General features: G+C 38.3%; 1 protein-coding gene across 4 annotated transcripts in view; it reads right to left on the bottom strand.

Moving 5' to 3' along the window:
• Nucleotides 1-26,370, bottom strand: part of LOC122566187 (triokinase/FMN cyclase-like) — a 79,860-nt gene that overhangs the window by 36,043 nt on the left and 17,447 nt on the right. For all 4 annotated transcript variants that reach the window (XM_043723090.1, XM_043723089.1, XM_043723092.1 and 1 more), the window contains exons 6-7: nucleotides 7,917-8,133; nucleotides 746-991 (exon numbers count right to left, since the gene is read on the bottom strand). In XM_043723090.1, coding sequence (XP_043579025.1) covers nucleotides 746-991; nucleotides 7,917-8,133 — 463 coding nt within the window. The remainder of the gene's footprint in view (nucleotides 1-745; nucleotides 992-7,916; nucleotides 8,134-26,370) is intronic.

Genomic DNA, 26,370 nt, shown 5'->3' with positions numbered 1-26,370 from the left:
CGGTCTAACAATGACTGTTACGTCCCGTTATCTGGCACGGGCTAAAATCCGTCCCTCGGTCGGGACGGCCACTAGCGGTGCAAAGATCATAGGTTAGACTGCAATAATCCTAAGGCACGGTCATAAAACTAAATATCTTTTTTTACTTTAACGTCAAGGCCCTCAATTGCTGCAACATAGAGGTCAAATCGAGACATTCCTTGGGGCTATTGTTTCAGCCAATAAAAATTGGGGACGTGGGTTTTTCTACTTTTCCTGAGCGACCAGCGACCATACCCGGTTTAGTATAAATACCGCCGTCACAGAACAGGTGTTTTTTAGTTTTCTGTTTGTTCTCTGATCAGTCACCGTACTTACGTGTATCTCGAACTCCGTCTTAACTTGTATACCGTCTGTCGATATATCAACTGTTATATTGAATATTATATCCATTAAGTTGTTGGAATAAAGTGTATATTGTAAATTGTTACATCAGTGTTATAATCAGTACAACCACTTCTATTATCCTAAACGAAATATGGGATCGATAATCGTAACGGAAATTTACGACTCCCTTTGGCGCGATCTACCGCGAACGCGTCTCTCCGCGAACGGTCGAACAGTGACATATTATTATTTTTATTGGTTTACGGAATTATAAGGAACTAACTAAATTGGTCAGGATAAACACGCCAGGTAAGTATAAAATATGCAATATATGTCTTTGCATAAAAAATTTATGTATAAATATTTGATTGTTACTTACGAAGATGTTTCACAACATCATAAACTACAATTCCTTGTTCCAGTTGACTTAACGCTCCGAAGTTATTAATGATAACTGCAACTGAGTCTCCACTCTTCAAAGATAATGCCTCGCGTAAGCGTTTGAGCATGAATGCAACTATTTCACTGCAGGGTTTCAATTTCATTTTTTCATATCCAGCCTCTCCATGAATTCCCTGTCCAACTTCGATTTCATCTTCTCCAAGCTCGAACATTGGAGATTGGCCTAGAAAAGTTTATATACACTGGTGTGGAAAATTAAAGCATCGCTAAATTTTAGATAAAAAGATTGTCTATATTCAAGCTATTGTAATTTCATGAAAAAAGACCATACTACAATCCATTTCGGCTTATAAACCTGTTCTTCGGCAATTTGAAACACAAAGCTTCCTCTTTCACAATTCTATATTTTTCAGAGATGTTTTTATCTCGTGTAATGGATACAAGTGAGTGAAAGTAGATATGCTTTTTTTATTATACCTAGTATTACCTAGTCATTGCATTATACCTTCTTGACATTGCTCCTTCATATTAATGATTCACTAGATTAATTCTTAAGGGATATCTGTCCACAGCCCTCAAAGTACATCTCCCAAAGTATCACAGTATGTCTTCTCTGATTTCGTAGTCGGCCTCCAAGAATAAAAATTAATACGTGGGTACAAGAACATGCATGAACGACGCAAAGAAGTCATAAGGCAATGGAAAGATAATACTCTAAATACCTTTCAAATACACTAATTACTAAATACACGAGACACAAATTAGACCGTGATGTATCCTGAGTTATACCAATACAGTTTTAAGGCTCAGATTGAATTGCTATTTAAATTATGGATTTACGTCAAAGTACAAATGTTTATACAGAATTTTAAATTCAAAGTCAAATATTCTGACTGAATCATATTCCATTGATGATAAAATGATTGATGATGATGATTATTGATAATGAAGATGAAAAACCTCAAAGAAACCATAGATCGCAACTCAACTGTAGCGGCACATGAGAGTAAAAAAGTTCAAGTGGAAATGGAAAATTCAAATCTGGGAGAGACCCATATTATTGTGCCTTTGAATACTAACGATTGTTTTGGTTTACAAGGTCTAGGGGAAAATGAACTCTGGGCAGATTGTTATGCCGTTTCTTGCAATCTTCAGCCGGAGTTACATAAGAAGGTTAACTTTTTGTGGTAACGTCCGTCGATATAAATGTATGAACGTGCTCCCTAGGACAGAGTATTATTGTCTTTTATTCGATCGGCATAATATCATTGAGCGAGCGACGACTACAATTGGCACACAGTATCTCTGTATCTGTACTTGTACTTATACTGATTTTAATACAACTGGCTATTACGAATTTATCCACTCGTTTCTTTATCAAACGAACCTACACGTTTAACTTTTAACGCTCCGACTTTTAATTGTGAATATCGACCGGCAACTTGCAAGTTTTTAAGTGTCAGATTTTAAATGCTACAATAACGTGTAAATAACAATATTAAAGTCATTCAAAACAATCTTTATTCGTCTCAGAAGTAATATAACTTTGATTACAATATTGTAGTATCGTGGACAAATGGTCTAAGAAATATCGGGTGAACCATAAACAATGTCACGAAAAAGCCTCAGTGCCGACAGGTCCATAAATGTGTCGCCGATCCTTCAGTAGAATAGTTATGTGGGAAAAAGGCCTACGTGATCATGGCCATAGACGGTTGCAGAACACGTACATGCTGGGCCATGAGAAAAAATTAATTCGTCTTTCTCCCTTAAGCGTCGCTTTACAGGCAGTCGTGAGATAAGAAGTCAGAGTATGGTCAGCGTTGTCGAGGAGGGTGGTCCGCGTGAAAGAGAGCGTTGGAACCGTGGTGACGAGAGTTGTAAATTAACTATTTAGTTGTCTTAGTTATAGCACATTACTGTATTTAGTTCATGCTAAATAACCATCGTTTCCTGTTTAATCCATTCTAAATAAATAAAAAAATCTTACAACATTTATATTAATTATGACTGAGTAATATGTGGAATCTTTTAAAACATTCATTGGGATGCAAACCGAGGTTGCGTTCACAGGTCTCACAGTAGAAAACTGTTTGTTTTTTTACCGCATTACTTCCTTTTGATGAACAAACTTTTCCTTTCTCCCTTTCAGCAACTGATTTATTATATGGAGTTTCCTATCTAAACCTTGTTCCTTATCTGTTCCGGAAGGCCTGCCATACACATTGTTATTCCGAAAGTTACTTACGAGCTGACTTACTAATAATTTAACAAACTTATAATGTGACAAAGCGCTTTCTCCTTTCCTTTCCTGAGAAATCTTGTAAAGTATATAAGCATTTATTATGCTTGTTTCTAATCCCCAAAAGAAACATATTCTTCCACCATTTCAACGATTTTCTCAGGTAACAATATGTTGATGCATATTGATCGGTTTTATCTACAGTGCTAATCCACCTCACTTTCAAGTGAATGAAATTCTTTAAAACTCTTTCAAAATACTCTTGCACCATGAAGACGAGCACATGAAACTTATACCGAAATCTTCCAAACCAGGCAACGAACGACGATACATACATAATTACCGCATCAATACGACGCAACTGTCCAATCGGACCAATGGAAATAAAATTTATTAGATGTGTGGCTATTAGAGAACTGCTAAATATGATACAAAATATCGGCTGTTATGTCGTGTCCGACAGTCAGATCACGGCCCTTGTACTTCGTAAGACGGAGGACAAGCGTACTTTACGACTGATTGTACGTAACTGACTCGTGTCCGACGGTTGGACCACGGCTTAGGATTGTCATAAGACGAGGGACAACACTGGTTTTGATGACTGCTCTTTCGCACCTCTGTCTCTCGTGTATAGATTACGGCCTCCTATTTTCATCAGATGGAAGACAACAGCTCTTGAGGATTCTTCGAATCTGTCCGTCGTGAGCAGCGACTCCATGACCCTTGGTTTTCGTCATATAAAAGACATCAGCTATTGGTCATTTCTCCCATCTGCCCGACTATTGGTCACTCAAGATGGGGGGTGAAGGATAAAAGTTTACTTCTTTTACCGAGTAGTTTATGACATTGTTGGATCATCAAGAATTTCGGGGCCCAAACTTTAGGGTCTACATAGCAGTGTCATAAACTTACACCTTTTCAATGGTCTTGAACATATATGCACATTATCGAAATCATATCTATTCAGATTCAGATCCGAAGATTAGACAGGTCACTTCATAACATTAATTTTATGATTCTTTAAATACTGTTTAACTACATGGAAACTGTGTTTTGGATCATTATGCGCCTGATAAACATACTCCTTAGGTATATGCTTTATTGCGAAAATCACATCATGTGTTCTATAAGTCTCATACCCTCTTGAGAAAAAGAAATTCCTTTAGCGATGTTTTAATCTATATTTCAGATACATGATATACAATACGGATACAACTACTGCAACAGAACCCGGCGTGTGTCAAATGTGCAGAAACTCACCTAATAATAAACTGCCCATACACAGGAAAGATAAACGAAGTAAAATGCTATAACTGTAATGAAAACCACCCAGCAAACCATAAAGGCTGCGAAGTCAGAAAACAACTACAACGAAAACTGTTTCTATCGCTTCGAAGCAGAACATACGGCAGCTATCCCTCATAACAAGAAATTGCAGAACCAGAGCAAACGCCAAATGTACAAATCGTACCGAACACTAACCATAGAAACAACAACACCTTTGGCAGCCGAAATTATGCACAAGTAACTAATCAACACCACCCATAAACAACCAAAATCAAAACAACAGCAATAACGACGCTACAGAAATAAAGGAACTGCTCAAGCAATCCATCAATAACACCGAAATGCTAACAAAAATGATAAGCGAGCAAAATGCAGTTCTCAGACAGCAAACACAACAGATCACAGTCATGCTGCAACTACTTACAAACGTGTTAAATAGAAAATAGAAATGAACACAGTGAAAATAGCAGCCTGGAACTCAAACGGCCTACAACAAAGGGCCGTAGAAACTAAAACATTCCTGTATAACAACAATATCGACATACTACTTGTTTCAGAAACACATTTTACACGAAAAAGCTATATGAAAATATCATATTACACCATCTTGATACCAAACACCCCTCAGGAAAAGCACACGGAGGGATTACAGTGATAATAAGAAACGATATTAAACACCACTTACATAGTGAAATTAGTCAGGAACGTGTTCAAGCAACCACCGTTAAAATACAAACTAACGGCAATTACTTCCAGGTGTCAGCAGTATATACACCATCGCGATATAAACTGGCATTTAAAAAATGGGAACAGTATTTTCAATCCTTAGGTAATAAATACATCGCAGTGGGAGACTTCAATGCAAAGTACACGCTACGAGGGTCAAGAATTAACACACTTTGAGGTGGAACACTAGAAAAATATATTAGAACTAGTAATCTCAACATATTATCCACAGGAAGGCCAACATACTGACCGACAGATCTAAACAAAATTCCTGTCTTGCTTGATTTTGCAGTTATAAAAGGACTATACGCAAACAAATTGAAAATAACAACCAGTCTTGAGCTTAGCTCCGATCATGCACCGATAATAATAGAATACACAAGCAGATCAATACTTTACAGCAAACCAGACTCGCTTTGCAATAAAACTACCAAACGACAAACGTTTAAAGAACTAATTGAGAGCAAAATCAACTGCAATGTTCCACTAGAAACACCCGAACACATCGAACAGGCAGTAGCAACATCAACAGAAATTATACAAGAGGCAGCATGGGCAACTGCTATTTATGAACCAAACAACAGGCAAACAAGAATAATTCCAACAGACATCTTTGACAAAATTAAAGAAAAAAGAAAAGCGAAAGCAAAATGGCAAAATCATAGAACAGATGAAAAAAAAAATATCTAAACAAACTCGCAAAGGAAATAAAAAGTAAAATAAAAGATCATAATAATAACGAATTCTCAAGATTCATAGAAACACACATTCTCTGCACACGGGAATGCCAACTACTCTCTGTGGAAAGTCACGAACAAAATAAAGAAGTCAATAAAACTAATCCCAGAAATCAGAAAAGCAGACAACACATGGGCCAGAAGCAACGAAGAGCAAGCTGCAGAATTCTCCAACCATATTTATAACACATTTACTCCATATAATATTAACAACAGCAAAACCAAATGTCATTCAGTCTAAGATTCGCAAAATACTAGTACCCCAACTAGCAAGCACTACATCATACCTAATACAACACCACAAGAAATTAGAATCATAATCTAGAAAACAAAAAACAATAAAGCACAAGAAATCGACCTAATCAATGGTAAAATCTTGAAAAACCTTCCCCCCAAAAGCATACGTTTAATCGCAATAATATGCAATGCAATTTTAAGAATCCAATACTTTCCTAATCTACTACTAGCTACAGCTACTAGCACAGATCATAATGTTACCTAAGCCAGGCAAAGATCCACACCAAACTGCATCTTACAGACCAATATCACTACTTCCTGTGTTTTCCAAAATACTAGAGAATATAATGTACGACCGCTTAAAACCAACAATAGAGAAAGAAAAATTAATACCAGATCACCAATTTGGATTCAGAAACAAACACTCCACGATAGAGCAAATGCACAGGCTCGTCAACGAAATTTTACGAACAATAGAAAAGAAACAATACTGTACAGCCCTCTTCATGGACATTGAGAAAGCATTTGACAAAGTGAACCATGAAAACCTCTTACAAACAATTAAAAAACATTTCCCGGAACAAATCCATCACTTACTCAAATCATAACAACAGAACCTTTGTAGTAAAACTAAAGGATGTATATTCTGAAGTAAAAGATATCAAGGCACGGGTACCGCAAGGATGCGTCTTGGGAATATTATACACACTCTACACGGTCGACATACGAACAACTACCAACAGCAAAATACTGACATTCGCGGACGACACGGCTGTACTAGTTACGCACATTAATACAGAAACAGCAGTCGCATTAATACAAGAGCACATCACAAAAGTAGAAAAATGGCTACAAGATAAATAAACAAAAGCAACCCCCAGTAAATGCAACCATATTACATTTACGCTAAGAAAACGGAAACCACCAAATATCCAATTGAATGACACGCGCATAACATAAAGAAGGCAAGTTAAATACCTAGGACTACACTTAGACACACAACTTAAGTGGAAACAACATACTAAATCAATCATAGACAAAATACGGATAAAGAGAAGACAGATGTACTGGCTAATTATTCGAAACTCTAAATTCAGCATAGAAAATAAACTAAGAATCTACAAAACGATAATAAAACCAATTTGGACGCACGGAATACCGCTATGAGGACAGCAGCAATGAGCCACGCATAAACTAGAGTCGCTACAATCGAAGATACTGACGACAATAGTCAACGCTCCATGGTATATAAGAAACGAGGATATACGCTAGGGCTTAAAAATACCAACGGTCAAAAAAGAAATCGGTAGGTATGTAAAAAAAGTACAAGGAAAGAACGGCAACGCATTCAAACCAGCTGGCTGCTGAAGCGAGCAAAACTGTCATAGACAGAAGACTAAAATAAAACACCCCACTGACCTCACTAAGGAAATAAAATAGTCAAACTGGAATATGGCATCCCGCTGGGTGTAGCCATCCACATGTTATATAGCAATTAAGCTAGAAAAATTTACCAAATGTCCAGCTGAACAAATTGTAAAGTACGAATTGAATATTAAAAAGAAAACACGTACGCCTTCTTCCGCGTAACTATTCGACTGAAGAATCGATGACACATTGATGGGCCGCTTGGCCCATTGAAGTTTCCCGACCTTTTCAGTTTGTCTGCACATAGACTTTCTCGCATCTTTGTATATAGTTCATCCGATATCATCCTCCAAACTACCTAGGTTACATTACTTCTATTATATAAAAATATGCATTTTTATGAACCTCCTCAGAGTAATTATGATGTAGTTACTAGTAATGGTAAGATGGGTGTGATTTAAAATAAATAAGTACATAACATTTACGATTGAGAACATAACAAAACAATTTGTTCCAATTACATCTTGTATAAGTAATATTTGGATACTAACCGGGTATTGCACAAGCTGTTAATCCAACCGAATAAGTGGCTATATTTTGCAAAACATCATGTGCAGCTTTAGTCACTTCTTCAAGTGATAGCCCTTGTTCAGCTAACGCACCAGCTATTTTCATAACAAATATTATTCCCGTTAAACCACGCTTGCCAGCGACACCTTGCTCCTCCTTCGGTATACTACAATCTTCATTTACAATTACTTCCGAAATCTAAAATGTTAAATAGAATAAATTATACTAAATTACAAACACAATACAATAAAATACAAATAAAATACAGTTCAATACAATAAAAATATAATAAATTACAAATGTTAAATAGAAACAATTACGATTGTCTATTACACTAAGCAGGACAGCGAGCTTGATTTTGTGTATCGCTGTCGGCATCGTACCGCCTGCAAAACTGCATATTTTCTGTTACGTCCGGCGACTCTTACACGGTGCACATAGAATTAAGCAATAATCCTAAGGAACTGTTATAAAACGAGGTTTTCTGATTTACCGTTAAGGCCGGTAAGTTCTTTTTTTTTATTTGGAAGGATTTTTACAATCAGTTCTCATTAAGAATTATAAGTAAATTATTCTGGTGTGGTACTATATCGTGTACAATAGGTACACGATTATCGTCCGTTTGATTCTAGCTGAATCTAATGTTAAAATCTAGAGGGTAATGTCTTTTTAGTCTGCAGATCTAATCCGTCGTGTCAAGTAATTGAGTAACTAATGGGTTTTTGTGGTTGTTAACTCTTGTGTTATATCTATTACTGAATTGGGATATTGCTTCTCTAACTGTGGATATCTTAAGGTCGCGATGTATTGTTTCGTTGGTAACATACAAAGGTGCATCTATTAAGGATCTTAGAGTTTTCGATTGGAATCGTTGAAGAAATTTCTATGTTGGAATTACTTGCTGTTCCCCATAGTTGGATACCATAGGTCCAAACAGGTTTTAATATGGTCTTATATACCATTATTTTACTCCGCACGCTTAAGTTGGAACGTAGGTCAATGAGCCAGTAGAATTTTTTTAATTTTGATTTAAGTTGTTTGGATTTATCTACGATGCGTCGTTTCCATGTCATTCTTCTGTCCAGAATCATGCCCAGATATCTGACTGAATCATTGTTTGGAATTGAAATATTATTTATGGTCACCTGTGGGCAGGATTGTTTTCGCAGCGTGAAGGTTATATGATTAGATTTATTTTCATTTATTTTGAAGCGCCATTTGTGGAATCACTTTTCCATAGAGTCGAGACCTCACTGGAGAGTAGAGGGGGCAATTATCGGGTATGAGTGGGATGCTAATAAAGCTGTATCATCAGCAAATGTCGCTATGGTTATCTGTGTTAAAGTTGGTAAATCGGCAGTGTAGATGGTGAACAGCAGAGGTCCGAGGACACTGCCTTGGGGTATGCCAGATTCTATTGGAAATGTTGCGGTTATAGCGTCTAAATATTTATTCATGAACAGCCTATTGGTTAGATATGATTTTAAGATGAAGTAGTGGGTGTGTGATAGGATTTTCTTTAGTTTGAACAAAAGTCCTTCATGCCACACTTTGTCGAACGCCTGCTGAATGTCCAGGAATACCGTAGAGCAATATTTTTTCTTTTCTAATCTTGACTGATTTTATGGGTTAAACAATGAATTTGCTCTATCGTGAAATGTTACTTCCGAAAACCGAATTGATGATCTGACATTGTTTTCAAATCCTGTAAAAGTGGAAGGAGTCGTTTCGTTAGCATCTTCTCAAATAGTTTGGACAAAGTAGGTAGAAGACTAATTGGGCGATAAGATCTAGTTTCGTGTATTGGTTTTACCAGGTTTAGGGATAAGAGTAATTAGTGATATTTTCCAAGACTTAGGATAGTATTTAAGGCGAAGTATTGCATTAAAAATAGAGGTGATGAGTGCAATCACGGGAAGCTTACTTAATAGTTTTGTTACTTATCAGATCATGTCCCGATGCTTTCCTGGGATTTAGACGACGGATTAATTCTATGACTTCCAGAGGCTCAATAGGAGGAGACATCTGAAAGGGAGAGTGCAAGTATTCAGTTATTTCCGGTGCAATAGTGGAGAAATACGGTTTGAAAACATTAGTTAAATGATTTGCAAACAAGTTGGCTTTTTGTATAGGGCTACGTGCCCATCCACCTTGCGGACAGCGAATTGGAGGAATTATTTGCGGAGGACGAGTGAGTTTCCTGGATGCCTTCCATAGTGAGTAGTTGGAGTCAACTGTGGGAGACAGATTAGCAAGATATTTTTGAAAACAGTCATTTTTATCATTTTTAAGGATTTTAGTTAGCTTTCTTGTTGTATTATTTAGCTTACGCTTATCGTTAGATGTTCTATGACTTTGCCATACTCTTCTAAGTCTGCGCTTTTCTACGATTTTTTTAATCATGTAATGGGGGTATTCATGTTTATTAACAAAACTCTTAGTAGGGGTGGAAGAACGCGTTTTATTATGCTGATGTTTAAATATTCCGTGGCTGCTTCTATATCTTCATTTGTTTTTAGGGATATTAAGGCTAATGTTGAATGATTGAACACTTCCCTAAAGAGCTGCGAGTTTGTGAGCTGGTTATGAATAAAGTCATTAAGTTGATTTTCAACAATTGTTGAGTTAATTGTTGCTATAACGGGTGAATTATCCGAAGAGAGTTCCGCAGAGGAGTTGATTTGAACATATCTTGGCGAGATGTTTTTAGTTATAAGAAAATCTAATAAATCAGGTAGTTTGTTATTGTCGGTGAACCAGTAAGTGGGTTCGTTTGTACTGAGGTAATTAAGTCTGTTGGCATTTATGCATTTCAGAAGATTTTTTACTCTTACTGTGATATGTCTGCTGCTCCATCGCGTATGTTTAGCATTGTAGTCTCCTCCGGCTATGAATCTATTGCCCAGGTCTTCGGTGAAGTAATCGAAGTCTTCTTTGGAAATACAATGTCTAGGAGGACAGTATACTGCTGATGTTGTGATTGGACCATGCCAATCTTCTATCGCTACGTTTGTAGCTTGAAGATAGTCCTTCTGGAATGATGGAAGCTCATAGTGTTTTATGCTGATCTTGATGATAATTCCAGTGCCGCCGTGGGCCTCTCCACTGGTATGTTAGGTATGGTAAAAGTTATAACCATTTATTTTCAGGTAATTTTTATCGGTGAAGTGAGTTTCAGATATAAGCATTACGTCAATTTCTTGTTGTTTTAGGAAGAGTTCTAGTTCGTATTTATGCTGAGCTAGACCGTTAGCATTCCAAAGAGCTATAAGTATTCGTTTTATTTTACGTCGGAGCGTGCTAATTTGTCCACGATGATTGTAAGCAATGATAGCAAGTTATTAATCGCTCTGTTTGTTTCGCGATTAATTTTTCAGGCCTATTGAAGTTATCAGTGTTTTGTGAACTGGGAACACTATTTTATGAAAGATCACTATGTTTTTTCGGTCTGATTTGATTTTCTTGAACTACCTGTGCACAGGAGTTTGTAGGAGTAATGAATTTTTGTGGAATAAGTACTTGGTTCGTTAGGACCTTAGTTCTGGGTTTAAGGTACTTGTTTTTATATAAGGCCTTGTAGGCTGTGCAACCTTTATAGTTTGCAGGATGCTCTCCTTGGCAAAGCATGCATTTCGCAGGAGTTTCTGAAGATTTAGTGCACTGATCTGTAGAGTGAAGACCTGCACATTTAACGCAGTGGTAATTGTGGTTGCAATATTTCTGAGTGTGGCCGTACCTTTGGCAACTTTTACATTGAACTATCTCTTTTTTTATAAAAGGTGGTTCAATTTTTACTACAGAGTTCATTAAACGGTTGATATTATAGATTTATTAGTTATTTAGCTTTTGCTTTAAATCAATAAAGAATAGAAATAGCGGGATTTTTTTGATACTATACCTTATATTGCTAATGTTGGTTACTTCGTGGCCATGATTTAAGAGTCCAAACTTCATCTGAGTTAGCTGAATGGTGGATGTTGCGAAGTACTACACGAAAAGATCTCTCTTGTTGTTGATATGTGTGGAAATTTGCGTTCAGGGTTTTTAGTAACTTTGTTAGCTTTCTATATGAATCTGGATTAGCCGGCAGAATTTTTACCTGATTATTTTTTATTTTAAGTTTGTAGTCCTCTTTGTTAACATCTTCCTCGATAGACTTTATCATTGTTTGAATGTCGATGACATCATCAATGAAGATTGGTGGGGGAGGGGGATCTTTTTGTGTATGTTGATTTGTTGATGTTTCAACTACGTACATAGAATCGTCTGTAGATTCTAATATTGCGAATCTGTTATAAGGGGTAACATGGCTTATTGACAACTCGTTCCGGGTAGTGTTTACATTTTTTTAAACTAAATCTAGCTTGCGTTTTTTGCTGTTGTTTGTGTGATTTGTAAGATGGGACAAGTTATCCTTTTGCCACGGAGGAGGTAGAACAATGCGGTTATAGTTTTGCTCATGAGAACCTGATCGACTTACTTGGGCCATCTTTGAGCTAGTTAATTCAAATTGAAGTAACTAGTCATGAGGCTATGATTTGTATTAAAGATTATGAGTGTCGGGTTTTCCACGAGTAAGTTTAGTAAATACTTGGTTTGTTTCTGTTTCAATTCACTTTAAACAGAAGGTGGTCACTTATTGTATTGTAAACTTCACTGAGCATCAGACACACGTCTGCACGCTTCGGCAGTCGACGACAAAATACGTGTAAACGAAGTGAAGTGTAAAAGTGAAAACGATGAACATACTAAGCAGAATAGAAAATTTCAATTTTGAACACAGCCATGTGGATACTCCTACGTGGCACACAGAAAAAGAACGATAGTTTTATAGAAAAGGAAACACTTTATCCATTTCAGAGAGTTTAAAGTATGTTCTCAAGGTCAACATTCTGAATAACTTCGTTCTATACATATATGTAACCGCAGTTCGGCATTCGTTCCCAAGATATTCACAAAAAACATTCAATTAGATTTAGTTTCCATTACACTTCATTCCGGCATATAGATGACACACTTTTTTATATAGCTCAACCTGAACTTGACTCATTAATGCTAATCATCTTTAGTATAAATAAACAGAGATAAAATAATTTTTATTTTATGCAATTTCATAAATGTATCATAAATTCGATTATTCTCGCTTGTTATTATTTATGTATACCACCAAACATACTTTTATGTAGTTGTGTCAACTCAAAAAATAAGATAGTATGTAGTTACCATTAGGTTAAATATGGAGGAGCTAGTGGACGTTCGAGCCGCACTTCGACTCCCTGATCCCGAGGGCGACGGCGGCCGCCAACGCCTTGTGCGGCCTGCTGCCGAACATCGGCGGGGCGGTAGTCGCGGTGCGCCGACTATACGAGGGCGTCGTTTGGTCCCGGATGATGTACGTGGCCCCGGTATGGGCGGACGATCTGATGCCGAGTCGCCGCAGCATCCTGCTTCTCAGGAGGCTGCACAGGGTAACTGCCATCAGAATCGTCAGAGGATACCGAACAGTGTCGCACGCGTTGGCGACCGTTCTGGCCGCGTCTCCACCGTAGGAATTCCGGGCGTTGGTGCTCAAGAAGAGGTATGAGCAACGGAGACCGTGGGACCCGGGAGGGGACTCGGCCGAGCAGGCGGCCCCAGACGACCTAGGAACCGCCGAGGTGGACGCATGGGACCAGTGGCGATCCCAGATGATCAATGAAGCAGACGAACACCGAGGCGCGGCGGCAGTTCTCCCAAATTGGGGGACATGGAGAAGCCGCCGCGGCCTCCCGTTCACCTTCAGAATGACCCAGATACTCACGGGACACGGTGTGTTCGGAGAGTACCTGAAGAAAATCGGTCGGGAGAAGACGGATATTTGTCACCACTGCGGGGAAGACAGGGACACGGCGCATCATACGCTGGAGGCCTGCCCGGCATGGAAGCTGCCCCGCTACACCCTGCGGCAAGTCATAGGCGAGAGGCTGATCCCCCCCCCCCCCAGCGATCATAGCAGCGATGCTGAGTGGGCCACAGGAATATGGAGCTGTCCGCCTCTTCTGCGAGCGAGTTATGCGAGTTAGCGAGTTAAGGGCGAGAAAGAGAAACTCGCACCCGTGTAGGATAACGCGATGGAGGAGGATGGCAGTCAGGCGGCCCAGACCTAACTCACTGCCACCACAACGAACCGCGACTAGAAGGAAGGACGGCGCCAGGGGCGATGGCCCCCCCTAGCGCCAAATTCAACAGCCAAGGAATATACAGGACTAGCTCGAAGAGAGAACACAGGATGGGATGCAACAGAAGTAATTCACCCGAGGTTCCTGGAGCACCCCCTGTCATACGCGTAGGATGGCCAACGTGGAGTTTTAGTCGGTAGGAGTCCGACACTACTCTGCTGCTACTGTTAGCGGCAGCGGAGTGTCCATGAGGATTTCTTCACGTGCAAAAAAAAAAAAAAGGTTAAATATGGAGGACATGTATACATATCTGCTGTGACTAATAATTTGTATGTACGTGACAAACAGGTATGTAAGTCTTAGTGCAACATTTCATATATTCGTGAGTTGTGGGAATTCATTTCGTAGAAACTGTTGAAAAGCTGAATATAATTTTTTCGATAAATATTCACTTTTCATCACAAAATGTCAAATTAATATTTTATATTATTCCACGAATATAGTCACAATGTTTGCTTCAAAATAAATAATAAATGCAATAGTTGTGCGCTTCTTTTCTATGTTAGAGTTTCCTTCTAACATAGCGCGTTCCTCTAATCTTTCTCTTTCCACGCTTAAAACACGTTACGGTCACAGAAACTAAAGACGATAAGGTTTAAAAATTGAGATGTTTCCAAAACCTACCTTGTAGACAGAATTCTAGCTATGTAAAATGTGAAGATTGTGCAAAATAGGTTTGCACTTTTTTTAAACACACCTGGTGCACAGTCTGTTCGCTTCCTCAATATCATACCCTTGTATCGTAAATTTTTTTCAAAATGAATTCTCCATCATTACATTATCATGTATTGGAATAGTTTTTGTAGAACAGAATCATTGTGACAGTCGACAAGGAACTTTTAAAGAACTGGAAATATTAAGTTAGAGTGTTACTTGGGATGTATTGTGTGTGCAGTGTAACAGTATTTATATTGTAGTCATACTTACAATATGCATACATTTGGAGAACTTCCGGACATGCACTTTTGCTACGGTGCGGTGGACGGTAATTGCACAAAAGCGCGAGGTATATACACAGAAAAATATCTCAATAGGACTATACCCAGCGCAAAGATATTTTGTAGAATAAACCAACGATTTTGGGATACCGGTACGTTAAAACCTGCAAAATCTAGTGGGCGAATTCAGTACAGCGATTCGAACCTGGGGGATAAAATACTGCATCGTATTCAAGAAAATTCAAGAAAAAATCTTTGCAAACAGATGAGTCAGAAAATCCAAAGCAATTCCAATTTTTCAGTAAGGATATTATTTACTGATGAAGCAAAATTTAATAAATGTGAAATAATAAATAAACGTAATGAACATTTTTGGGCACGTGAAAATTCACAAGCATTAAAAGATGGTTCATATAAGATAGTGCACCACCACATTCTACCAACACAGTGCAAGATCACTTAACCAGCTGTTTTGGAAACAGGTGGATCAGTTGAAGAGGGCCTATACTTTAGCCTCGGTCCTCAGATTCCTCTCGAATTTTACTACTGGGACACATGAAGTTAGAATACTTACAAGTTGCAAGAAAATAGGGGACATATTAAACATCTCTTGTAATTTGTTGTATTTTTTATGGACACTCACGGCCGGGACAATCGCGGTGCGTGTGTGATTTGTCGTAGACACTCGCGGAGGCAAAGAGGAGGATTAGAGGAAACAATAATCCTCTCTACTCGGAAATTTCATAGGGCAGTGTTCGTAAACGAGTTAAATGTTCAATTCCTAAATACCATATCTCTAGCAAAACGTCGCGCGGGGTTGTTTACGTCTCTGAATACCATGGTCTTCTTCTCTACGACTTTTATGAGATAAGCTGCCGCTCATGTGCCGCTCGGATTGAGGATCACTATGCGCCTCGCTGCTTAGGTTAATCTCCTTTCGTTCGTGTAACGAGATTTGCTCGCGTGCAAGGATATTTTAGCCAGTTTTTAATTGTCAATAAAGTAAAAAACAAATTGGTTGCCGCTTAGAAATAAGTCGAGTTATTTGTTAATCGCCATCCGTAGTTGCTAGTTGCCTCCCTTAGTCGTCACTCATCACAGAGTCGACAATCGTAGTTGTCACTTACCCTATCTAATAGTTGCTTATTGTCTCTAGTTAGATCTCGCTTTCTCTGGTTTACTTGTTATCTCTAGTCCCTAACAGTCGTTCTAGTATTAGGTTGTCCGGAAAGTGTCTTTCTTTTACAGACACGTCTTTTACAACGATGCATCTTATACAAACATGAAACCTAATCTGTCGAACGTTGTGATCATTATTTTAATAGAACAAAATGGATCATACGTAATTCGATACAATAATATAAAACGGAAAACGTTGTGCATCCATTATTTTCTTATAAAGCAAAAGGAACTTTTCGGGCGACTTATAGTTATTCCACGCAGTAGTGATGATCCTTTGAGCTAAACACCTAATTTTATAGCGTTTTTGTTCGGCACACCATGTACAAAGTCCAATACAACCCGAACAATCACAATATTCGGTCAATTACGGGCATTAACAAATAACTAATTTATTGAAACAAGCTAATTTCGACTACTACACATATATTTCAAAATATAAACATGATCAAATATTTTTAATACAATATTTAGAAGAAAACATTCATAACAAAATAAAATTGGACGGACTACACAACAAAGAAACAATCCAAAGAAGTCGACATAACACTACCCATCTCACAATTCACGACACATCTCACACCAGACGGTAATAGTAATAGGTTAGGACAAATAAAGCACATATTGTACCAAACAGTAAAATGGGAAAGAATATAACTCAGCAAAACAGTTCAATGCTGGAACTGTCAAAGGTTAGGTCATTCTTCATTAATGTCAAACCGAAATCCTTCTCCAAATTCGAAATTCTAAAAGGCAAACCCAATCAAAGTTACAAATTAGATCTGACAGAATATACACTACACAAATCAGACCGACCTACCATTGTTATTTTCGTTATGATCATTCTGTAAAGAGATTGGACGCTCGCGGGCGTATGTACTTTTTCCGTGAACACCCACGATCGGAACAATCGCGGTGCGTGTGTGAACTTTGTATAAACATTGTTAATATGTGCTTTTATTTATTAATTACTTATTAAGGATTAGAGAATTTATAAAGGATTAGAGGAAACACTAATATTCGATATGCCGATATGGATTTCAATAAATAATCAGGTTTAATGCTTACTCTACGATTTTTCTTATAAAACATCGCGCAGATTAGTTTACGTCTCCGAATGTCATAGTTTTCTTCTCTATGACTTATCTGAGATAAGCTGCTGCCCATATATCGTTCGATTTGAGGACCGTTATGCACCTGAGGTGATAGGTCGTGATAGTGATAGGAAGAAACACCTGAGTATATTTAAGAATATATATGTCGGAGATGAAAGGACACCGGAGCCTTTCCTTTGGAATTTTGGGAAAATCCTTTAATACTTTAGCCTAGATTCTATCATAGCCGTAATTAAGCAATTGTTGTCATTCAATCTGATTGTAATTGTTCGAGATTAGTAATAGTGAGATTGGGTTCGAGGTGACACAACTGGTCGCCGAACGTAGCCACGGTCACGGGATGGACGTTTTGCCTGATGGAGGTTTGGAGTGGTTGTATGGCTCTCCCTAGAAATGTGGTTGTGGCGGCATACGGCCTCGAGAAAGAGCCTAGCCACGTGTGATTTTGCCTCGGAGGTGTCAATATAACGGGACACACGTTGTATTAATAATTAAACTCCAGGTAGAAACTGCCTAATAACGGCGATTGGAACTTTCTCGATGCTTCTAACCAATATATAATAAACGAACGCAATCGTAAAGGGAGGAAAATTTTCATCAGTCTATTATTCGTGCGATCGCCTTGGAAAGTTACACATCGAGCAGTATATACCGTGCGTCCCAGCAAACGTATTTTGTGCTTCAAAGTATTCTACGTTTAGTAAAGAGTTATCCCGTTGACCGTGGATTCGTTATTGAACCCAAGAATATTGTCAATAGCATCTCGCGTGTCTAAACACAACGGTTATTCGTCAAACTTTGTAAAAAGTTACATTTATATCTGTAAGTATAATTTCTGTTGTATAAAACAATAGCTAATTCAAATGAAGAATTGTTACACGCCCTCAATTTTAACGATGATCCGACATATATTTATTATGATATACTCTATATGTACACTTTGTATAGATCTCGCAATTACTATTAGCGATTCGCGATTCGCGATTACAAGTTCGACTTCTGGTCGATGCGTTTTGATGCGCGATACAAGTTCGGATGATGATTGCTTAAGATGCCGAGGAACTCTGATCAATTATTGCGAATTACTTTCCGTCACGATGATGCTGCAGAGAAGAACTATGATGAGGTGTGCCTAAGGATGCGAGATCATTGGATTCGTTGAGAAAAGCCTTGGTTCGAAAAGTGAGGGAAATGGACGTCGCTGTTAATTGGCTAATTTTGTGTTGGTGGTTGGAAAAGGATGCTAACTCCCCTTGAGAAAAAGTTGCTAGCAGGAAGCATCGTACGTGAGAAAAGTAGATTTCTCGTATCTTCTCGTAGTAGGTGATAGATTTAGGGATTGTTAAGAGATAGACTATTTGTCCCTTTGGAGAATCTTAGCTAAACAAATTCTAAGATTTATAGCGGGTCCTTAGGCTAACTGAATATATTCTGAGAGGATGTATCGACATCTGGCAATCATCTTATCCGAAGAATAGGATCTTTGTATAGCGAGCCACGGGACAGAAACCGTTGGAAAGTTTACTACCGAGTGCCGCTACAAACCCTATAGCTGACCTATTTTCGTTCATGTAAAGAAATCCACTCCTGTTCGGGCAACCGAGGTGAACGGACGTGTCTAGTCGGTCGTGTGCTCTGGTGAAGTGATTCAAAGAAGTGTTTTGAAGAGAAATAAAGTTAACTAATAGTGATAGAGAGGTGGAGTTTAAAAATGCAGCAGATACCAACAATAAAAATTACAACCAAAGGAGAAATGCACTATATAAGCAGGTCGGTAGATTTACCAGGCTTAAAACAACAACAGCAAAGTAACGACAACCAAAACGATATGGCTATAGAAGAAACGGAAGAGCAGTGGAGACAGGAGGAGCGAAACCACGATAACGAAAGATATTAAAAGGACGAAAACTGGAAAATAGCAAAGACAAATAAGAAACGTAAAATGACAGCAGGCACAAGTGCCGCAGAAAATCTAGATACAGAAAAGCAGCGATGGCTGCAAGAATTACCATTAAGAAATTCCTTCAGCTCACTAACGGAAGAAATAGACGCTGATCCGACAAGTAAAGCCACAACTCATTCAAGCCACATTACAAAACCGCCACCAATATTTGTCGAGGCCCAAATAATAGACCCGCTTATTGAACTACTAAACAATATAGTCGGGAAGGATAATTATACAATAAAACAAACAAAATTATATCATGTAAAAATTCAAACAAACACCCCTGAAATTTATAGGAATGTGATAAAAGCATTAAAAGAAAAAAATGCTGTGTACCACGCGTATCAGCTCAAAACGGAAAGGAGCTACAAGATAGTTATAAGAGGTTTGCACCCAAAAAGTAACACAAAAAAATTAAGTGATGAACTAGCAAAAATTGGCCATCAAACAAGAACAATAAACAACATAACAAGATATGACACAAAGTAACCATTACCACTATTCTTAATTGAACTGGAACCGAAAACCAATAACAAAGAAATATATGAAATCAAAAAAATACTAAACACAATAGTAACAGTGGAACCACCACGCTACAAAAAAGATATACCACAATGCATGGGGTGTCAACAATACGGCCACACAAAAAATTAATGTAACAGAAGCCCGGCATGTGTTAAATGTGCAAAAAACCACTTAACAATACACTGCCAATACAAAAATAGAAGAAGTTAGATGCTATAACTGTAACGGGAAACACCCAGCCAGCTATAAAGGATGTGAAATCAGGAAACAATTACAACGTAAACCACTTTGCAATAGATCATTCAATAACTACAAAGTTATATAATATAGTGATAGTGATACATCATTGATAGCAAGACACGAACCAAACACCATAAACGGAAACATCAGTCTCCAAAATGTACATCACGTAACGAACATTAACCACAATAATACCAACACCTTTGGTAGGCGAAGCTACGCGCAAGTAACCAACCAATCAGCACACATAGACAACCAAAACCAGAGCAATAGCAACAACGACGCTACAGAAATAAAGGAACTGCTCAAGCAATCCATCAATAACACCGAAATGCTAACAAAAATGATAAGCGAGCAAAATGCAGTTCTCAGACAGCAAACACAACAGATCACAGTCATGCTGCAACTACTTACAAACGTGTTAAATAGAAAATAGAAATGAACACAGTGAAAATAGCAGCTTGGAGCTCCAATGGCCTACAACAACGGGCCCCCGAAACTAAAACATCTCTGCATAACAATAATAATGACATATTACTTGTTTCAGAAACACATTTTACACGAAAAAGCTATATGAAAATATCATATTACACCATCTATGATACCAAACACCCCTCAAGAAAAGCACACGGAGGGATTACAGTGATAATAAGAAACGACATAAAACACCACTTACACAGCCAAGTTAGTAAGAAATATATCCAAGCAACTACCGTTACAGTACAAACTAGCAGCAATCATTTTCAGTTGTCAGCAGTATATGTACCGCCGCGACACAAAATTACAACACAAATGTGGGAAGAGTACTTTCAACACTTAGGTCACAAGTATATCGCAGCGGGAGACTACAACTCAAAGCACACACTATGGGGATCCAGAATTACTTCACCTCCAGGTAGAACCCTGGAAAAGTACATTAGAAACAATAACCTCAATATATTATCCACAGGAAGACCGACATACTGGCCGACAGACCTGAGCAAAATACCTGACCTACTCGATTTTGCAGTTACAAAGGGACTAAACGCAAATAAGCTAAAAATAGCACCCAGCCTAGAGCTTAGTTCCGATCATACACCCATAATAATTACATACAGAAACAAATCAATACTTTATAACAATCCAGATACATTATGCAATAAAACCACCAAATGGCAAACATTTAAAGAAATAATCGAGAGTAAGATCAACTGCAACAACCCATTAAAAACACCGGAACACATTGAACAGGCAGTAACAACATTTACAGAAACTATTCAAGAAGCAGCATGGGCATCCACCATACCTGAAGCAACCACAAGACAAACAAAAATAATTCCGTCAGACATCCTTGAAAAAAATTAAAGAAAAATGAAAAGCAAAAGCTAAATGGCAAAAACATAGATCACAAGAAAACAAAAAACACCCAAAACAAACTTGCAAAGGAAATAAAAAACAAAATAAAGGAGCACAATAATAACGAATTCACAAAGTTCATAGAGACACTCTCTGCATACGAGAATTCCAACTATTCCCTATGGAAAGCCACGACAAAAATAAAGAAACCAATAAAACTATTCCCAGCAATCAGAAAAGCAGATAACACATGGGCAAGAAGCAACGATGAGCAAGCTGAAGAATTTTCCAACCACCTATGCAACACATTTGCACCACATAATATCAACAACAGCAATCTCAATTGTCATACGGACGAGGATGCGCCAACCACTAGTATCTCAAATGACAAGCAATACACCATACCTAAAACAACAACACAAGAAATTAGAAACATAATCGAAAAAACAAAAAACATAAAGCACTAGGAACGACCTAATCAATGGTAAAAGCTTGAAAAACCTTCCTTCAAAAGCGATACGAATAATGACAATAATATACAATGCAATACTAAGAATCCAATACTATCCTAAACTATGGAAACTAGCACAGATCATAATGCTACCTAAACCAGGCAAAGACCCACAGCAAACAGCATCTTACAGACCAATATCCCTACTTCCTATGTTTTCCAAAATACTAGAAAAAATAATATACGTCCGCCTAAAACCAATAATAGAGAAGGAAAAATTAATACCAGATCACCAATTTGGATTCAGAAACAAACACTTCACGATAGAGAAAATGCACAGGCTCATTAATGAAATAATACTAGCATTAGAAAACAAACAATACTGTACAGCCCTCCTTATGGACATCGAGAAAGCATTTGACAAAATAAACCTGCTACAAACAATAAGAAAACAATTCCCGGAGCAAATATACCAATTAATAAAATCCTACTTAAGCAGCAGAACCTTCGTAATAAAAATTAAGGACACATACACTGAAGTTTAAGACATCAAGGCAGGGGTTCCGTAAGGAAGCGTCTTAGGACCAATATTATACACACTATACACGGCCAACATATCAACAACTACCAATAGTAAAATACTGACATTCGCGGACGACACAGCTGTACTAGTCAGGCACACTAACCCAGAAACAGCAGTCATATTACTACAAGAACATGTCACAAAAATAAAAAAGTGGCTGCAAGTTAAACAAATAACAGCAAACCCCAACAAATGCAACCATATTACATTCACACTGCGAAAACAGATGCCACCAAACATCCTACTGAACGGCACGCACATAATACAAACAAGACAAGTCAAATACCTCGGACTCCACATAGATACACAACTCACGTGAAAACAGCATATTAAATCAATAATAGACAAAATACAGACAACAAGGAGTCAAATGCATTGGCTAACAAGTCGAAAATCCAAATTAGGCATAGAAAATAAATAAAAATATACAAAACAATCATAAAACCAATCTGGACGTACGTAATTCCACTATGGAGGATAACAGCAATGAGCCATATAAACAAAATAGAGACAATACAAGCTAAAATACTTAGAACAATAATAAACGCCCCATAATACGTTAAAAATGAGGACATTCGGAAGGACCTGGAAATACCAACGGTCAAGGAGGAGATTAACAGATGCGCGGAAAAGTACAGAGAAAGATTAGCACCGACTGGCTGCGGAAACGATCAACACAACAAGCATAGAAAGAAGACTGAAAAGGAAACACCCAGCAGATCTCACAAAGGATATAACCTAACAAACACGAAGATGGTACCCCGCTGGGTGTAACCATCCACGTGCTATATATATTTAAGCTATAGTATTTTACGAAATGTCCTACTGGACAAATTTTAAAATTCCAATAAATAATATAGAAAAAAAAGAAAAAATGTAAAGAAATTTTCACCTGCACAGGGATATTTCGGCCGATATTTAATTCTTAATAACTAGTAAGAAAAAGAACATTTGTCATTTTTAACTTTCGCCTTATTTTGATTTCAAGTATTACCTCCTAAGATATTTTTACACCTATAGCCGAAAGTCCTATATACTACTGCTACGCTCCAATTATGAAAGAGGAACTCTTTTCGAATCAATTGTGGAAACTTGGAGACAATGAACTATCTATGCATACGAATATATCATATATGGGTATGTCAGAATAAGATGTAGATATTCCCTATCCCCCCCCCCCCTCTTTCTAAAGAGAAGGGCCATTTTCTTATACATGCAGTTCTCATTCTAGGTAGTTTCAACTTAGTCCGACACTACCCCGCCGCTTCCCAGAAGCCACGTATTCCCCACGTAGAACCCATTTCCCCACGTATAAAAAAAAAAGAAGAAAAATAGGGAAGAAAAGGTAGTTTCAACTTCAGTGGAGAGCGCTCGTTCATCGAGGCGCAGGCGCTCTACCAACGTAACGCATTATGTTATATGCACACGCCAGCAGACGCGTTTAAAATAGCCCATCTTGAAGTAAAAAGGCAATGGAAATATTTCGAAATTGAAGAAGCCACACACAACTCAACAATAATATATACATATCGACACACAATTAAAGAAAGCTGAACAAACATTCAAAGTTCTATTAAGATTGTTTTATTTCAAGCATCCAAATAATAAATGCAAAATATTCCGCTACCTGCTATTAGTAAGACAAGTAATGGAGTAATGCGAAGACTAACAATATTTGACATTTTGTACAATTACTGAACAAATCAAATATACCAAGAATCAAATAACATTTAATAGATCTATGTAGAAATCATTTTACCAGAACAACAAAAAATCAGCATAATAGACTAATAGTAGGATTATCTTATCCACAACCACAATACTTCGAAAAGGTAAAAAAGTAGGATATACATCGCCCGTAATATTCTTCTATTTAGATGCAGACGGAATCATTACAGATAACAACATTATCCTGATCATATACCACATTGACCGAGGTCTCAACCTAAAAACAATAGTATACGGAAAAAACTCCTCATACAGGTTTTGCGCTTAATTAGGAAACAAATACAAAGAAAAGAGACCTAAAGAGAACAAGAGTTGCTGGAGGTTCAATTAACAGTACACAAAACGATAAATACCGAATAATTACAAATAAGAATATAGATACATAGATATACCCGTTACAAATCTTAGGCTTGGAATAGTATACAAGTTACTTGATAAGTCATGTAAAAGAAGCGTCATTCTTTTCGCCAACAACCCATCTAGAAATGAAAACAAAAATGAAATATTTTTTTTTTTATTGTTTAATTGCGATTTTACAATTTGTCCAGTGGAACATTATGTAAAATGTTATATCTTATAAATACATAGCATGTGAATGGTTACCCCCAGCGGGGTACCATCTTCGTATTTGTTAGGTTATATCTTTTGTGAAAAATGAAATATAGGCGAAAAAAAAATAACCCAAGATATATATCAAATCTCCAAAATATGAAACTAGCCTATAAGAACGACTTCAGCTTTATATTAAGACTATAAATATAAAATATGTAATGACGTAATTCAATTTTGAAATTCAATAAAATAATAGATATTTAAAAAATGGTAGGCTTATAGACCTTCTAATTTCTTGTACCCGGACCGAATCCAGTTGTGAGAACTTCTTTTCAGAATAATTATTCATGATTAATAATAATAAAATAATTCATTGAATTATGCATAGTTTTTTTATAAATTATTTTTTATTTATTATTAATAAACAGTTTCACAGAAGAGATTTCGAATTGCTACCGGAGCACTCCTGCGTCCTCTCCCATTCTGAAGGAGCTGTTCCTCAGGTCTAGTTCGGGCATTCAGAGGGACCACCACTCTCAACGCTATCCCCTGGGCCGTCCTACAAGTCTGAGGAGATCCCAGATCCTCCTCGGCGTGCCGGCCCCTATGACCACCTAGGGCGACGCAGGGCCTCTCTTCGGCGCGGGACCCCACAAGGGTGAAATGTTCTCACCCTCTCCCACTCTGCTCGCTCTATTGCTGGCATTACTTCTTCGCAATAGGAGCGCACTGTGAGGAACTCCTGTTACCCCCTCAGCATCACCTTCCACCACTGCCGAGGGATGCAAACTTTCGCCAATCGCTTGTCGCAGGACACGGTGGGGGGGGGGGTGTCCCACGCTGTACAGAACTTCAGCGTGTGCTCCTTCAGCTGCCGTATCCTCCCCCTCTCCGCAGTGGTGACAGATGTTCGTCACCTCTCTTCCAATTTTCTGCAGGTACTCACCGAATACTCCATGCCCAGCGAACATCTGCGTCATCCGGGAAAGATAACGGGGGCCCTTCGCGGTTCGTTCAAACTTCCCAGTTCGGGAGAACCGATCTGACGGCCCGGTGGCTCTGGATTTGACCTTCCGCGAGTAAGTCGGAACTCTACCGGTCCTATACCTCTCGCTTAGCTTTTTCCCGAACGTCTCGAGTCGCCTACCCAGATTAGGGGTGGAGTCCTCGCCCGAGCTCAGGCCTCTCAGGTTTTCGTACACCCCTCGGAACGCCAAGGCCTGTAGCTGGAGCGGTGGAGACATAAGATACCGTCCGGGATCCCCTTATGATCCTGATGGCAGTTGTCCTATGCAGCCTCCTCAGGAAAAGCAGACTGCGACGACTCGCCATCAGTTCTTCTGTCCACACCGGAGCCCCGTACAGTACCCGGAAACAAGTAATGTAAGCTTCTCGCCTCGGGCGATCGTGCCATACCTGGAGTATAATACTCATACTGGCATTCGCTTATACTTTTATCACTTCTAGCCCCCACCTACCAGGAAACGGCGCGCAAGATGGTCGGCGCGCGGCTTGGAAAAACCCTGCCCTCCCATTTGGTCATTGGACAAGTTGAACCTACCCTTTCGGGCAGCAGCTCACTTAGCCGGTACGACGCGATGCACGCACCACGCCGCACCGTTTCCA

The sequence above is a fragment of the Bombus pyrosoma genome, linkage group LG3, assembly GCF_014825855.1.
Source record: "Bombus pyrosoma isolate SC7728 linkage group LG3, ASM1482585v1, whole genome shotgun sequence".
NCBI lineage: Eukaryota > Metazoa > Arthropoda > Insecta > Hymenoptera > Apidae > Bombus > Bombus pyrosoma.
The sequence above is the reverse complement of the archived record's forward strand: the minus strand, read 5'-3'. Positions and strand labels throughout refer to the sequence as shown.